At 38.2% G+C, this 16442-nt stretch overlaps 2 protein-coding genes across 2 annotated transcripts in view; one reads left to right on the forward strand and one right to left on the reverse strand.

Moving 5' to 3' along the window:
* Positions 1 to 4782, reverse strand: part of LOC101303038 (novel plant SNARE 11-like) — a 5667-nt gene extending 885 nt beyond the window's left edge. The window contains exons 1-9 of the mRNA XM_004300253.1: positions 4422 to 4782; positions 4251 to 4343; positions 2582 to 2675; positions 2432 to 2469; positions 1705 to 1793; positions 656 to 735; positions 483 to 539; positions 272 to 364; positions 91 to 165 (exon numbers count right to left, since the gene is read on the reverse strand). Coding sequence (XP_004300301.1) covers positions 91 to 165; positions 272 to 364; positions 483 to 539; positions 656 to 735; positions 1705 to 1793; positions 2432 to 2469; positions 2582 to 2675; positions 4251 to 4343; positions 4422 to 4498 — 696 coding nt within the window. The 5' untranslated portion in view covers positions 4499 to 4782. The remainder of the gene's footprint in view (positions 1 to 90; positions 166 to 271; positions 365 to 482; positions 540 to 655; positions 736 to 1704; positions 1794 to 2431; positions 2470 to 2581; positions 2676 to 4250; positions 4344 to 4421) is intronic.
* A 4565-nt stretch (positions 4783 to 9347) lies between these two features.
* On the forward strand, positions 9348 to 14522 carry LOC101294670. The gene is made up of 4 exons (XM_004301672.1): positions 9348 to 9448; positions 9786 to 10983; positions 11107 to 11265; positions 12408 to 14522. The coding sequence occupies exons 2-4, from the start codon at positions 9805 to 9807 to the stop codon at positions 14283 to 14285; spliced, it is 3216 nt and encodes a 1071-aa protein (XP_004301720.1). The 5' UTR covers positions 9348 to 9448; positions 9786 to 9804; the 3' UTR covers positions 14286 to 14522.
* Positions 14523 to 16442: the final 1920 nt, after the last annotated feature.

The following is a 16442-nucleotide window of genomic DNA, read 5'->3' on the forward strand; positions in this document are numbered from 1 at the left end:
CCGTACGGTGGCGAAAGGAGGGACATCCGCACAGTGCAGACGTCCGCACCTGATAACATTTGTGTATATATATATATCTGTTATACATACCTTCACAATGATGGTGGCTATGACTCCAATGACAACAAGGAAAAGCAATCCCATAATACACCTATCAGTTGCAACCTATTATGAAAAGAACAGGGGAAGGATAAGTGAAATCACAATGAGAAATAAAAAATAGCAAATTTGCCCAACGTATGAAAAAGCAAGTGGATATTCAGAAATTGACCTGCCTACCAATTTCCTTCACCAGCTTAGTAGCCTTCTTGATTGAGAAATGGATAGAGTCCAGCTCGTTAACAATCCTACTCATTTGTTCAGTCTGAACATAAAAAAGAATACCCTTTAGCTACCATGAATTTGAAATTTGGTTAACTAACCTTTCAAGTGTAACCGAAACAATATGATATCAATTCTTCATTTCCAAGTTGAACACATACTTGAGCCTTGAGAGTTGCTGCTGTCTCTGTTCCAACGTTGATAGTCTCATGAACAACCTATAATGAGAAAGAAAGAGAAAGTTCAACCTGAAATCACTTTAAGTTATAGCAACAGTTGGGAGCAGGGAAAAATGTTTGTCTAATGATGAAATCAGATATTGAAGATGAACAACCTTTTGTGCTCTATCAATGGCTTGATCAGTCTCATCCATCATTTGATGTCCATTATCAATAAGTTGCTGATTTGTCATACCTGCAAATTTGAAGACGATGTTCAGAAAGAAGTCATCTGAATTTTTTTTTTCTAAAATTCAATGCAAATACACAAAGTAGACATAACATGATTATAAGCAGAGACTACAGAGCAAGAATCTGATCTCCTTTCAACACAAAGATTTATATATGTCCTTAGAAAAGTAATGTGCATGACATTTTTTTAAAACTTTTTTATACCAAATTTGATCTCTAACCCTCCACCAATTCGAACAGCCCTTTTCTTGATCGGACAAGAGTCATACATTCACAATGTAATCAATGTGGTGAACAGCGAGCAAGCTCACTACTCCAAACCAATTCATTTGAAGCATCCTAGTTCATACATGTAAAGCAGTAATATTTTACATTTACTGGAAATCAATTCTTGGCCATTGAAGAACTACTTTATCAGTATCAGGCACACAAATTTGAGAACCTTGCCACTCAGTGTTTACAGAAGTACAACTGCCATGTCCATTGAACAAGAAGTGTCTCAAGAATCTCAAAGTTTAGAGTTACTTATGCTGACAAGAATCTATTACGTATAGTAACTCAAACTGAAGTAAATTTACTTCTGATTTATGTGATGAACTTCCAAGTTGATGACAAGGGCTCAGTTTATGTTACCAAACGATTTACATCCTATAGAGGTCTACAGAGTACTAAGTCTACTGTAGTGCATGAAGCACACAAGTCTTCAGCCTCCAGGGAGTGGATGTGACTCAAACCTGCAAGTCTTTACCCACCCTATCTATATTTCTGTTACACAAAAGGAACTCTTGTTCTTTTTCTGTTACACTGATCTACATGCATGTGCACACACGTGTCTGAGAAATATTTAAAATCATATTTAATCAGCTGATGAGTATAAGATGTAGATAGTGACTCGTGTATCCCAGAATTCATGCAATTATTGTGGTAAATGATGCCTAATTGCAGGTTAGCAGAAAAGGATATATTTGCTTACCTGAGGCTAGCAACACATTTTGTTCAGCATATTCATTAGCTGGCACATCAAAGAGATCGGCTTTCTTGTTTTCAAGATTTGTTGCATATCTGTACCAGCAAGCACAACATCTGCATATTATTCATACACGCAAGAGGATGTGTACCATCTAATATTGGTACTAAAACATTTGTCACGTTATCAAACTTAGCCTGAAAACATACCAATACCTTGACTATTCAATAGTGTTATAGAACAAAAAGACGGTTCGTTTTCAACCAACAAATCAATTTATTAGTTTCCTATATTAACTTCTTGTGTTAAAAAGTACTATGTTCAGGCTAGCAATATAAGAAGAATACTGCATAAACAGTAACTCAACCCATTGCCCCAAGTGTGCATGCTAAAGTGCAGAGAATGAAGGATCATCAACTTGGATAAGCATTCATAACTGCATCAGAGCCAAATGAAAGTAATACAATAATTTCAGGAACTGTGGGAATGATGCATAATCATCTTATTATCAAGACACAGAAAAAAAAAATAATATACATATTGCAGGTATTTTGGTTTACTTAGCGATTTTGATGCACGTATGAAAACATCAATGAAAATATCATATATGTCAAGCCAGGGTTAACAAATAGTCAGGTCACACTGATACAATGTACAGGCAACCAAAAAAACGCAGACCCAATCTTTCTCATCCATGAATAAAGTAATGAAATTTCCCACTGCGTTAACTTACTGTTTCTTCAAAGCCACGTATGAGTTCAACTCTTTGATCTGCATCAAAATTCCAAAGTGTAACTTCAAAAATTTGAAATGAAAATGGATACAGAAAATAAGCAGTTTTAATAAATTAAGAATAACAATCAAGAAAGAACTAGTGACCCACCATTGACTGCTTTTTCTCACTCAGCATTCTACTTGAGTCTGGATCAATTCTTCTCTCCATATTCTTGACTTCCTTGTCAAACTCTTTAATAAGTCTGAAAACAACAAAGTTATACCCTTCTTAGCAGAGGAAGTACAGTAACTAAATGCCGAAAGAAAGGAAGATAAACAGAGAGATGGATATGGCTATAACAGGTTGGAGTTTAAGCAGAAGAAGCAAACGAGCAAAGTTAATTGTATGGCCACTAGTTCCTACAAAATAAAATGTCACAAATATGATTTGTAATAAATTACAGATCCACAAAACACGTTTCTCGAATGACGTGATATCTCGTATACCGTATTACTATACTGATACATATAAGAAAAATTTGACGTTATGGGCAGAAAGCTATAAGGTCCAGCAAGAAGCAGATAGAATTCAACATATGCCATCAACATATGCCATCATGACAATTATGGAGAAGACAGCTCTAACCCATCACAAATAATGGAGTGTATCTCTCCTCTGATACCTTTACTTTTAAGTTACATATATATTTACTCATTGATCTAATTTTATTCGCCGTATCCTTCTTGTACCTGTATCCTATAATTTTTTAAAATTTCTGTTTCCTAGTATTGAACTGCACCATTTCTGTTACCCGTTTCCATGCTTCATATCAGTGACCAAATGCAGAGTTCACCTTCACCACAACTGTAGTCACAGACTGCATAACATTCCACTTCCAGTATATACTATATAGAAAGAGGCATTTAATGGCCTTCCAACCTCCACTAATCAACCATACCCACCACAACAGCAGAGCAGACTGTTTCCATCCCAATTGCCACGAGGTACCAATGGTGTCTTGGTTAAACTTCACCAGAACCTTCCCACAAATTGTATACTTATCCCAATTCCAGTATAATGGGAGGCATATAAGTCTCCATGTAAGTTTTAATTCTATGAGTTCAATAGCTTCCAACACACGAAATTTCTTACCTTTCACAAACAGTGGAGAAGGGTTACCGAAACGGTAAACTCACCTACAACTTGTAACTATTCCAATTTTCCGATACTGTATAATGGCGAAGCACATAGATTTTCACCTCAGACTCAACTCCAATGTTATAGACTTCCAGTACCCCCACTTCTAAGAGCTCACTAGAATCCTACTTAGCAAAACCTCAAAAGAAAGAGGCAGCTAATTTTAATGCATATTCAAATCAAGAAGAATCGAATTGAAGAAATTATCACCATTTGCCAAGTCTATCTCATCCTAGAGCTGGTCATCAAGAGTTAAGGGAGTAACGAAATAAAATTATCAGATGGGCAAGAAAAAGATTTCTCCCTGCATGCCCTTCAAATTAAAGCTTTGCTGACTATGGAGCTTTGTCTCCATTATTCCAGAAACCTAGTGAATACAAACTCACATAACAAAGATCGATACATAACCGTGCCTATATAATGAGAACAAAGATTTCAACATCCCAAACGAAGCTCTAATCAAAAGTGGAAGTAATCAAACTCATTAAATTCTATGCCAACCAATACCAATACTAACATAATCGCATTTTAACTCCCATCATTATCACCACCACCACTCAATTCATGATTCAATAATCCACTGGGCTCACGAAAACCCACCAAAATTATGAAAAGCATTCAAAGAAGAGCAAAAATCCACCTCTTACAGTCGCGCATCTTATCAGTGAGATCCTCCAGCTGCCGGCTCTGCCTATTCGAGTCCTTAATCTTCTCCAGCTTCTGAAACCCATTTCTGCCACAAAATTCACCACCATTAAAACCTTCAACCTCAATCAAATCTCTACAAATCAACACACAGACAATGACTTACGATAACGCACGGAAGACGTCGGCGATTTGGCCGTCGATCTCCGCCAGCTCCTCGCTGATTGCCGATAACGGATCCATCTTCTTTTCACACAATAACACCAATCAAATCAAACAAACCTTCAGAGCATCACGAACCTCAGATCCTTACGATACTCCCCGATCCAATGCAGGCAGCTCCGAACAGATACTGGATCGGAGCAATGTGGGTTACGCCAGCGACGGAGAAGACCAGAATCGAAGCGTGAAAATAGAGAAATGGAAATCTGAGGAAGGATCTTTGTTTGTGTTTATAATATTGATTGATTGATAATGATGAGAGAATAGAGAGGTGAGGGTTCCCTCGCTCCTCGTGATTTACAGAGAAATTTTCTTTTATTTTTTTTTATTTTTTGGATTTTTTTTTGTTTTTGAGATGTTTTGGGTTGGGCGGGTTCGTTTAAAAATTTATGCCCACGATTTCGGCCGTTTAAGCCGCTTGTTAGTAATTGAGTGGGACCCGGGGAGAGAGGACCCAGCTGTAGAACGCGTTTTTGTACCGTTTTATCGGATGTTTTCGTTTATTGTGTGCTGTACCGGCGATCGGCGAGTGGCATGTCATAAACTTACTGACGGTTAATGTCAATTTATCTAGGAGAATCACCTTGCTTCTCATTTTGATGTAATTCCTTCAATCGTGTTTTCATGGAAGCCAGCTTTGTGAGTTGTGACTGATGTAGTGATGGTTTAACCAACTTACAGTATGTTTGTAATAGCTGATACACTTTCCAACGTAAATTGTGGTTGATGTAGAGGCTGTAAAATGTGGTTTTTTTTTTTTGAGGGAAATGAATAACTTTAAGTCATACGATCAAATATTGCTAGGTCAAGCAGAAGCAAGCGCCCATACAAGCTTATAATAATTCATTATTCGACTACAACTAAATATTGAAAAGAAAATCTAAAAAACTACGCTAAAAAAGGTGGACATCTAACACTAGAGAGCGAAATACATAAAATTAACCCTTACACCTAATCGTTCACTAAATCAAAGCATCTGATTTGACAAATTTGCGCCTAAGGCCCATTGATGTACGTTTCCACTCATCAGACCAGGGTGAACAGTCTCGATCTAGCAGCCAAATAGGTAGAAGTGTGACTCCCACGAAATGCCCATCGCATGGCCAACCCACTTGGTAGAGAGGATAGAGTAGAAGTAGCCCATAGGCCCAACCCACCAAGCACACTAGGTAGCCCAATATGTTGGGACCTAGTAGCCCTCCTCCCCTTCCTCACACCTAATTCAGCCAGACCAACGGAGAAGCATCTCGGTGAAGCCGTCAGCCGCCGAACTAATCTGGTGGCCTTCTAGATCCGCTCCCCATGGGTTGTCGCCGCTCCCCATACGGAGCCACAAAACCATGTGCTCTAATCTAGGTCTGATTAGTTGCAAAGAACACTTAAAATCAGCACGGCCTTCCATCGTCGCCTATGAAGGTTTCAGATCCAGTTCTCGGCTTAAGTCGATTGCTTTGCCGATGAATTCTCTAAAGGCCGATCCCTTGCACTACACGAAAACCGGCCAACACCAAATCTGATGTCATCCAACCTCGAGGAACTTCTTCCATCTGAACCCTTCTCTACAATCACACCCACTTGACAACACATCCTGCACCAGATATCATCCTAAAGCCGACAAAGACGAAGAAACCGCCCACTGCTCATTGCACGAAGCCAAAACCTAGGTTTTGGTTTCGTATGCGGAGCTCCAAAAATTCGGGAGCTCTATGTGCCCTAAAATAATTACATGATTGGCTGTAAAATGTGGTTGATGTAGAGGTTTCCTTCTTAAATCTAGTTATTTTTATATAAAAAGAAAGGTCAATTTCTCTATTTACCAAAAGACCGAGGTTTTTGTATCAAAAATAAAATAAAATAAAAAAGACCGAGGTTTTAACTTCTTTTATCCATAACCGATTTGGTTTTGATTGTGACAATGTGAATAAAATGATAAGTATAACTTCAAATTATGTAATCAATTCAATACATAAACTTGGCTAAAATTCAAGTTAGCAACTCTGTTAGAGATGCTCTTAGGGTCTCACCAGCAATCATCATAGAATAACTGCCCCTGAATCTCACCATGGTTGCAAGCAATTCTCCTTATAGGAGTCTATTGTAATATTCACTTAGATTAAATATGCAAATGATCCTCATCTCCTTATAGGATTTTTATTGTGATATTCCCTTTGATTAAATATGCAAATGATCCTCATCTCCTTCTAGGATTCTATTGTGATCTTCGCTTGGATTAAATATGCACAAGTGATGATGTTTACTTGGCAAAGTGACATTTGTATGTACCTTCTTTTCTTAGTGAAATGAGTAAAGTCTCGATGAATGAATGAGATTGACGATATCATCTCATCAAGTTAGGGATTCGGTACCTCATAAGAGCATCTCCAACAGCTTTCCAAAATTTCTCTAAAATGGGGAAGCAAAAGCCAAAATCCCTAAAAGTTTTATGCTCCAACTCCAACAGCTTCTCCATTTTGGATATTTTATCATTTATTAAAACAATAAAAAATGCTATAAGATTATTAATAATAACAAAAAAAAATACATATATTTCATTGTAACATAAATTACCCAATAAAATATTCTAGATTTTTGTTCTTATCGTTGGAGCACGTGAATAATAAATATTTGGGGAATGAAGGCTTTGCTGCAAATTTGGGGAAGGAGTGCTTCTTTTTCTTCTCCATCCCCATCTTAGGGAATGAGATGGGGAAGCTGTTGGACCACAAAACAATCCAATATTCTCTAAAATTGATAAAATCAAGAAAATAAAGAAGCTGTTGGAGATGCTCTAATACATTGTGAAGCTCAAAAAGCTATCGAAGCAGACGACTTATTCTGAACAAAAAAAAAGTGCAAAATGCATGCAATGCAATCGTATTATTCACTAGACCAAAAAAAAAAAACCTAACCTAATCAATCAAATGCCGAGTGCAGTCAACATTATTGACTATCCAACAATGTAAGGAAAAAAGTGCGAAGAAATAAAACTTTCCTAACCCTGTTACATCATAAAACAGAAACTCTTGTACCTAATATCTTGACATCTAAAATCTGCATTGGTGTACGCCACAATGATTCGATACAAACCAATATTTCCAATCAACAAACATAAATAAGGTCAGAAAACTATCAGTCTACCACTTACAATCGAGAAGCGGTCCCTTACCCCTCTTGGGATGTATCCACACTCTCCATAAGAGGTGGAGGCTTAGGTTTCTTTTGGTGGCCACAAGGTCGATCCTTCTTCTTTGACACCTTCTCCACCCCAAGCACAAGGACCTCCACCAGACCATCTTCAAACGACATCTGCAAAGACCTAACATCCATGCAAAGTAGCTTCCAAACTCACTTATTGATCACCTTCACGAAGTTTCCGCACCCCCAAAACCTCAAAACTTCTTAAATTGAAGCCCAATAAAGATGTTAGGCCCAACAACAACTAAGTCAGTCCAATCAAACCCAACAGATCAAGCCTGATTACATAGGCCCAATCAACGCCTCCATATGGGCGTTAGGTTTTCCCGCCAAAAAAGTTAGGGTCTCTAACACAATTGACGCCGCACACAGATTCAGCTCCATACGAGCCTCCAACTCCGATCCAGTTTTAGATTTCGTTGCCAGCTCATAATCCGCTTCTCCAAATGTTGCCTTACCAACCACTGATAATGACAGCGCTAACAATCCTTATTCACAAACTTTGCTTTCATGGCTGAAAGATCCACACGTCAGAAAATTGACATGACATTTTTTATATCAGAGTTTAAGCATCATCATAACTTCCTGTGAAGCTCACCATTTGTACCTTTTTAATGAGTAAAACCAACTTTTTCTTTATTCATATAAAAATAACCAACCTTTGTTCTTTTATCTTTATGATATTTTAGTCAAGACAATGGAGGTTTATGTCTCAACTTTGAGGTTTGTTATAGGTCACCGGTTGATGTGGCAACCATAATAGTGGTTGTAACCTTGCTCGCAATCGCTTATAAATCTCATTCCTTAAACCAATGACAACGAATTTGGTCATCATACATCAATTATGGCTCAATTTCATCTTATCAACGGGTACATGAGAAGATACTAGATTGCAATATATGACGAATGCTCTAAATTAAGTCGATAATCAATACTTTTCTCTAAATTCTTATTCGTTTTGATTCAATTTACTTCTTTTTTTTTTTTTAGAAAAGTAAAACTTTATATAATAATAACCAACCATTACAACCATGAGAGATCTTGATGGTGAACAACAAGCCCTCATACTCCTCTCTACCCACATACCAACGATTACAATGAACATGAACCGAAAATTGTCCAAATGTAACATACTTCTAACCTCATCCAAAAGCTTCGATACCTCCTTACTTTTCTAGTCTAGTCAAACAATACCAATTTGTTCACTTGTTGTCAGTTAGACTCCCAATGTTTATATGCCAAATATGTAACACTTAAAATCGTAACATATTGTATTTACGTTCTCTATGCCGGCAATACCCGCCTCTATGTCGTTCTTCTTAAAATTAACACTAGCTCTTGGTATATCCCCACCATCGGCTAATCTTGACCCTTAAAACTGTCAGACTTATGAAACCCTAGATGAAAAAAGAAGAAAATTAAATTCTACTAAATATTTAGTAATCCCATTGAACCGTGGCAACGGTGGTCATCGGGGCCCGCACTCATTGGCTTTGAGGTTGCTTCCTCTGGTCTGGGTCTCCTAGACCTCCCCCTACCAATAACCAATCCCATTCCAACTCTTCCATTCACGATTCCCAAAGCCGCAAAAGGGTAATTCCGTCAGACAGACAAAAAGACTGTTAGCTTCCTCTGCTTTTTCAACTCTCATTCTCAGGCAGTCGCAGTCAGAACAGAGACGTACAGAGAACAAAAGAAAGAGGCAGACGATAAACAAAAACAAATTCCCGCCCTTTTTGCCTCCCCAGTTTCTTCTTATCTTCGCCATTGCTTTAGGTAATCACTATCACCTCTCTCTTTTTTTGTTCTCCATAACGATTTGCACGTGTGTTCAGTGATCGTTTTATAGGTTTTTGGTATGATTTTGCTTTTTATCTTTCGTTTAATTTCTTAAATTTTGTTAGTAGAATGGTTGTTCGTTTCATGATTGCTCGATCTTGGTGTCAAAGTGTGAAGCTTTTTGGTTTTGGGGGTAAAAAAAAGGTTGATTTTTTCTCAAAAAAAAAAGAAAAAAGAAGGTTGATTTGTTGTGGTTGCGGGTTGCACGATCGTGTAAGATTTTGAAGTAAAACTGTAAAAGTGCTTAATTTTGTGATGCTTGTGTGTTTGGTAGGAAAGGTTGGATCTTTAAGATGTTTGACTATAGCTTGCCTATAGCTACTAGGACAAGGCAGAGGCATGACAAAGCTTACAAGGAGTTGTATGAGAAAAAGAAGAAGCAGGAGAAGGAAGTGGGCAGCTCAGCCCCCACTGATTTCAAGAAATCGGGGTCTGCATACATAGTTCTTTCGGATGATAGCATGGAGGAGGATTCAGAGGGTTTCAATTCGGATGAGGGAGTTGCAGAGGGAAGTGAGGAGGAAGTGGGAAAAAGGCGGAGTGTCGAGGGACGTACAAGGTCGGGATTGGATTTGTCAGCCGATTCTGTAGCTGATTTGGATGATAGTGGCAAAGAAAGTGTGAAAGTCATTAGTTTGGTTAGCGACAGTGATGATGAGGCAGTGTCAGTAAGTAAGCAGGGAGGTGGAGGAGACTCTGAAAGTGTTAAGGATAGTGATATGAGAAGTACTGATTCAGACGAGGAATTCCATGAGTACTCAATTGAGGATGATGAAGATGATACTGAAAGTATCTCTTCAGATGATTATGCAAGTGATTGTTCGAATGATGAGAGACCTCTAAATTCAGATTGTGAAACTGAGGATGCAAAGAGAAGTGGGGCAGAGGGAGAAAGAGCTGGTATATGTCAAAAAAGAAAGAGAAACATTAGAGGGGATGGTGATGGTCAAAAGTTCAATTGTGTAGCGCAACGTACTCGTTCACGGTCTGGAACTCATTCCTCCGGTGGCCATGATGATCAGAGGGATGTTTATGAAAATCAATGTAGTAGTCAGAGAAACAAGCGTCCTAAAATGAATTCACAGTGCAACAATAGACGAAGTGGTGACAATGATGAGACCTATTCTTTTAGTCTGATCAATGGGCATGATGCATTCAAAACATCTGAAAAGAGTGAAAGGCCGAGGAAGCTTACTAAGAAAAAGAGCACCAGGGAAAAAAGAGTTGCCAATGCTTACAACATTCTCGCAGATTCGATTTATGAAGATGAAGAACTACCCCCAGAAGGTTCAGCTTCCTTTGGGGGTAATGCCATTGAAAATGTAACTCTTCCTTTGAAGTTCTCATTTGGTAAGCTGCCAAGTATAGTTCCAGAAGAGAAGTCACATTTTGAGAAACAAGTAGATAGGCTTTTTGAAGAAATGGAATTTGCTATTAGATCTGCCCAGATTGGTTCTACTGACTGTAGTGAGGTAGGTTTGCATAAACAATGCTTTATAAATATAGCTATTCGTTACTTGTGATTAGCAACTTAAATATGAACTAGATGGTCTGTTTTGTTTGTTGCATGGAATTAAGTGAAGTTTGGTTGGCAGGTTGGTACTAATGACTCAGTACCTCCAGCTAAGGAAGTTACTCAACACATGCTTTGTAGTCAAGGGGAACATTATCTTATACTTGATGAAGAAATTGGGATGATTTGCAAATATTGCCCTCATGTGCATCAGGAGATCAAGTATATTGTACCAGAATTTGTAAGTCCTGAAATTATTTGCATTCACGTTCCTCTTTCAGTTCAGATTGGTCGTCCTAGCACTCGGTGTTTTTACTTGTGCTAATATCATTGAATGAAGTGCTGTATTATTGTGATTATACTGAATATAGTGCTTTAGTTCTGTTTGGCACTATTAGTTAATCCAGATAGGCCTCAGAGATACAGTGAAAGGCTTGCCTCATAAAGCTGGGATTCTTTGGAATCACCAAAGCTGTATTTCTATTCCTGTCCCTTTTACTTGGCTAAGTTTCACTGAATATAACAACAAACTGTCAGTTCAGGTTGCGACCATATTGGAGTCTTCAACTGTTGTTTCGTATGGTTATATTTATATTATAGATATTTATTTTGTGTATTGATGATGGTCTAGCATGTTTGGACTTGACAGTTCTTTTCTTTATTTGTTTTTTCTTTCCCTCCCTTCTGCATACTTTAGAATGCTCTGTTAATTTTAGGTTGGGAGGATCATAGGATGGCATTCTGATATTCTCTGCTTATCAGTGCAGAACAACAGGACTAAAATATAGAAAGGGATAGAAATTTAGTACCAGCATCACACTAGAAATATATATATATATATATATATATAGAGGATGGATGTGAAGCGGACGTCCGCACTCCGGCTTAAAGTGCGGATGTCGTCCGTTCTCCGCCGTCTCACGCCGGCGACGGCTTCTCTCCTTCCAGGACTGGCCGGCGACAAGTTTTCTGGCCAACCTTGATCAATCATGGTGTTTTCCGTCCAGAGCTTCAATCCGGCCGGAAAACATTTCATATATTAACTTCAATGTTTTAGCTTACCACCTAGCCCGCTTTATAGAATATTCATGCAGTAGTCATTCCTAAGGAGCTTAAATGCTTTTTAAGTATTCTAAAAGAATAACTGAAGACACTTATTTCTTAAAACATCATGACATAGAAAAAATGGAAAAGACGCTGAACCTGAAAATGCATGTGTGAATGGCATCTAATACATAATAATGGCTCACTTCTAAGCATATGGTGCTTAGTACTTGAATATGAGCTTGCTTGTTAGTTTGAACATGGCTACTGCATTGCTAGTCGACTTACTAGTTCAAAATAACAGATATTTGATTTTTACCTTTGTTATGATCATTCCAGGCTCCAAACCCTTATGGCCGATCTGGCAAGAGATTCTATGAAGAAGACAACTGGTCTCTTCCTGATGAGCTGCAATGCCATGAATCTGGGTCTGTCTTTCCTTCCAGTGCTCATGTTGATGGCACAGTGTGGGACTTAATCCCTGGTGTTAAAAGTAGTATGTATCCTCATCAGTGTGAAGGTTTTGAATTTATTTGGAGTCATATAGCTGGTGGCATTCATCTTGAAAAGCTGCAAAAGACAAGTAGTGCTGATGGTGGGGGTGGTTGCATAATATCACATGCACCTGGAACAGGGAAGACACGTCTGACCATTGTCTTTCTTCAGGCATACATGAGATTTAACCCAAAATGCAGGCCACTTATAATTGCTCCTCGTACAATGCTTCTCACCTGGGAAGAGGAGTTTAAGAAATGGGGCTTTGATGTACCCTTTCACAATCTTAACAATCAGAGTTTATCGGGGAAGGAGAATAAAGCAGCCCTCGCGATTTTGGTGCAAGGTGGAGGTCAGCGGCATGTGAAAAGTGTGGACGGTAGTCGTTGGTTGAAGCTATATTCCTGGAACAAGGAAAGAAGCATCCTTGGAATCAGTTACAGACTTTTTGAGAAACTGTCTACTGCACATAATTCTGGAGGCAAGAAAGCTGACCTAGCTAAGAAAATGAGGAATATTCTATTAGACTTTCCCGGTATTGTAGTCTTTGATGAAGGGCATACACCTCGAAACGATAAGAGTCATATGTGGAAGGCTTCATCAAATATCAAAACACACAGACGTATTATTCTCTCAGGAACTCCTTTTCAAAACAATTTCGATGAGCTGTACAATACAATTGGCTTGGCAAGGCCAGACTGGATCATGCCTACATGCAGTGGACGAAGCCTAAAAAGAAATGTAGTGAAAGCACAACAGATGCCTCTGGCCAATGACATTGCCAAAGGTGATGGTGATAAAGCAAAAGAAGCCAAGAAAATAGGAGCTAGAATTGCGCCGATTGTGCATGTTTACAGAGGCTCCATACTACGTGATACACTTCCTGGGTTGAGGAACTCAGTTGTTGTTTTACAGCCAAGCAAGTTACAGAAAGAAATTTCAGCGAGAATTCAAGAGAAAAATGATCTTCCATTCTTTAAAGATGAACATTATGAGACTTTAATATCAGTTCATCCTTCGGCTTTGCTCAACCTGGAGAAGGAAATGAGGGAATCCCTTAATCAGGTCGATTTGGAGAGGTTAAAGGAAAAAAAATCAACTCCTGAATCTGGGATGAAGGCAAAGTTTGTGATTGAACTCATACGGCTTAGTGATGCTATGAATGAAAGAGTTTTGGTGTTCAGTCAATATATTAATGCCTTGACCTTTTTAAAGGAGCTTTTGAAATCTCAGTTTCAGTGGACTGAAGGGGATGAGGTCCTGTATATGTATGGAGCAGATGATGAAAAGCAGCGCCAATCATCAGTGAAGGCTTTCAATGATCCATCAAGCAAAGCCAAGGTACTATTAGCTTCAACGAGAGGTTGTAACGAAGGAATAAATTTAGTTGGAGCTTCAAGAGTTGTACTGCTTGATGTTACATGGAATCCATCTGTTGAGAGGCAAGCTATATCCCGAGCATACCGTTTGGGACAGAAGAAAATTGTGTTCATCTATCATCTCCTCATGGCTGGGGCAAGAGAAGAAGGCAAACACAGTAGGCAAGTTGAGAAGCATCGGTTGTCGGAATTGGTATTTTCTTGTTCGGATATGGAAGCTGCCAAGAAAATCCCAGCTGTGGTCGCAGAGGATAAAATTTTGGAAGAGATGGTCCAACATCAGAAACTCAAGCATATGTTTGAAAAGATAACATTGCTGGATGAAGCTTCATGTTTTGACTAAGATACAGTTTCTTGAAGCTGAAACTGTACAATTTTGCCAAAGCTTGTTTCCTACGGAGATGATGTGTAGCTATATATTGTTAATAACTTGACAATGATTTTGTTTTGGAATATCTCTTCTAGGTGAAAGAAGCAATGTACACAAACTTCAGTCATGTTGAAGCAATGAACTTAGATCAAAGTACGTAATGATGTAATACGAGGATAGTGATCTGATGTGGATTTGAAAGTTTACTGGAATTAACAGCAATCATCTTTGATTTTTATTTGTTGGCATGCCTTTGTTTCTATGCAGTTTGTAACTTCCTTTATTGAGTTTCGATTTCTTGTGCAGTTATCAGTTTACAAGTATTAATTCATCTCTGAAACGAGTATCACCTCAGAGTAGAGGTGTTTTGAGGATTTGAAATCTTACCAGCAGAGAGCTCTGGTTGTATGCGGTATGATATCTCACCACTCAACTAGTTTACTTGTTACTTTGTGTCCTCAGTGTATTAGATGAGATGGGCTATTTGAATAACTTGCTGGTTGTAGTTGTGTGCCTCTAGGTAGGCCTGTACTGCTGTACATGCCTAGTGGCTACTTTAACTGGGGCTTCACTTCCTTTTGTGTCTCAAAGGTTGAATGACTCATACATTCAACATCAAATCTTTGAAGCTTACACTAAATAAAATAAAATTTAGATTTGGACACACTAAATTATTGTAGTCTTTCTGAACTTTCTGCATCTATAGACATTTTGTATAACCATATTGATCGATCATTGAGCTCCCAGTTTAGTGGCACTAGACATTCTGTACGGGTAGAACGCATTAATCCTTAGTGAATCAGTCATGATCCAATTCAATTCATGATTCATGATCAACATGCGTCTAGACAATCAATGGCATTATTTCTTTTGTGTAGATACTCTTCGTTATTAATAGATAATGTAAGGATCGGATAATTCATATATCAAGTGACTCAAGCATGACTGAAAAGATTTGGACCGATAGTGTAAAATATTTCCAGAGCAGTAACACATATCATATAGAGGAGACTAGTAAGAACACATCATCCACTGAATCCAACTAAAAATCTTTACATTAGGAGGAAGATTGAGAGTTCCTCATATGGTTCAATAAGTTTGGTTCTACAATCAGGAACATGTTTAAACTGAAGACCTGGTGTGGCTGGTCTAAATTTTCTTAGCACAACTTTTGAGTCCATTGGCTGTTAAGGAAGTTAATTTGTTTGCTCACGTTTGTGCAAATTCGGAATTCACTAGAGCGATGAAAAGAGTTACAGAACCATATAAAGGAGATGAAAGCAAAAGACCATGTGAAGCACTTATTTTGTGTGGCAAAAAATTCCTATTTCAATTGTCTGGTTTAGAAAATTACTCGGAATTAATCCCAGAATCAATCTCCTTTGGTCACACAGGCTGACTCTGATTACAAAAAGGGGCCTCGAGCTTTGCAGGTTAATTGGGGGCTATTTCTATAGTTTATGTGGTTTCTGTTCTTTTCATGAAAAAACAAGAAGTAAACATAAAATAAAAGAGATTAAGTAAAATAAGGAACAGAAAAAAAAAAAAAAAAAAAAAGATTTCGGTTGAGTCACCAAAATAACGGTAAACCTTGCTTCTATTTTTCTACTAAAGCAAAGGTAAGCAATCAAAACACACATAAAAAGGAAATGAAACACCAAAAAACAACTTAATTCTTACCCTTTTTTCAAATTATGTTTTACTATCACATTACATGATTATATATATGAGTTGGTTGACAGCTAACTACCTCTTCAATATTCACAATATGGTAGATATCACATTGCTATAATTAGTTAAATTACAGTCTTCAAGAACCAAATTGAGCTTTGATGCTTTAACCCTTTTGGTGTAACTGCTCAAAAGTAGTGCAGGCTACCTATCCTCATAGCTTAGAAACATATACTCACTTTTGAGCTAGCTAGCTATCCTCAAATCTCAGAAGGATACATACTCTTTTGGCCTATCTTTGTGAGAGAGCTCAAAAAATGCATATATATATATAATTTTTCTCAGGTGTGGATTTTCGTCTGTTCGCCACCGTACGGCGCCGACGAGGGCGCGCCTCCACCCCAGCCGACTCCAACAGCTTCCCCGACCACTTTCCATCCCCGGCGAGTCCGCCGAATT

This window comes from Fragaria vesca, linkage group LG5 (assembly GCF_000184155.1).
Source record: "Fragaria vesca subsp. vesca linkage group LG5, FraVesHawaii_1.0, whole genome shotgun sequence".
Taxonomy (NCBI): domain Eukaryota; kingdom Viridiplantae; phylum Streptophyta; class Magnoliopsida; order Rosales; family Rosaceae; genus Fragaria; species Fragaria vesca.

Coding starts and splice junctions, on each gene's coding strand:
- LOC101294670 (XM_004301672.1), top strand. CDS start 9,805: ATGTTTGACTATAGCTTGCCTATAGCTACTAGGACAAGGCAGAGGCAT. Junction 10,984..11,106: donor GTTCTACTGACTGTAGTGAG/GTAGGTTTGCAT, acceptor TTTGGTTGGCAG/GTTGGTACTAATGACTCAGT. Junction 11,266..12,407: donor AGTATATTGTACCAGAATTT/GTAAGTCCTGAA, acceptor TGATCATTCCAG/GCTCCAAACCCTTATGGCCG.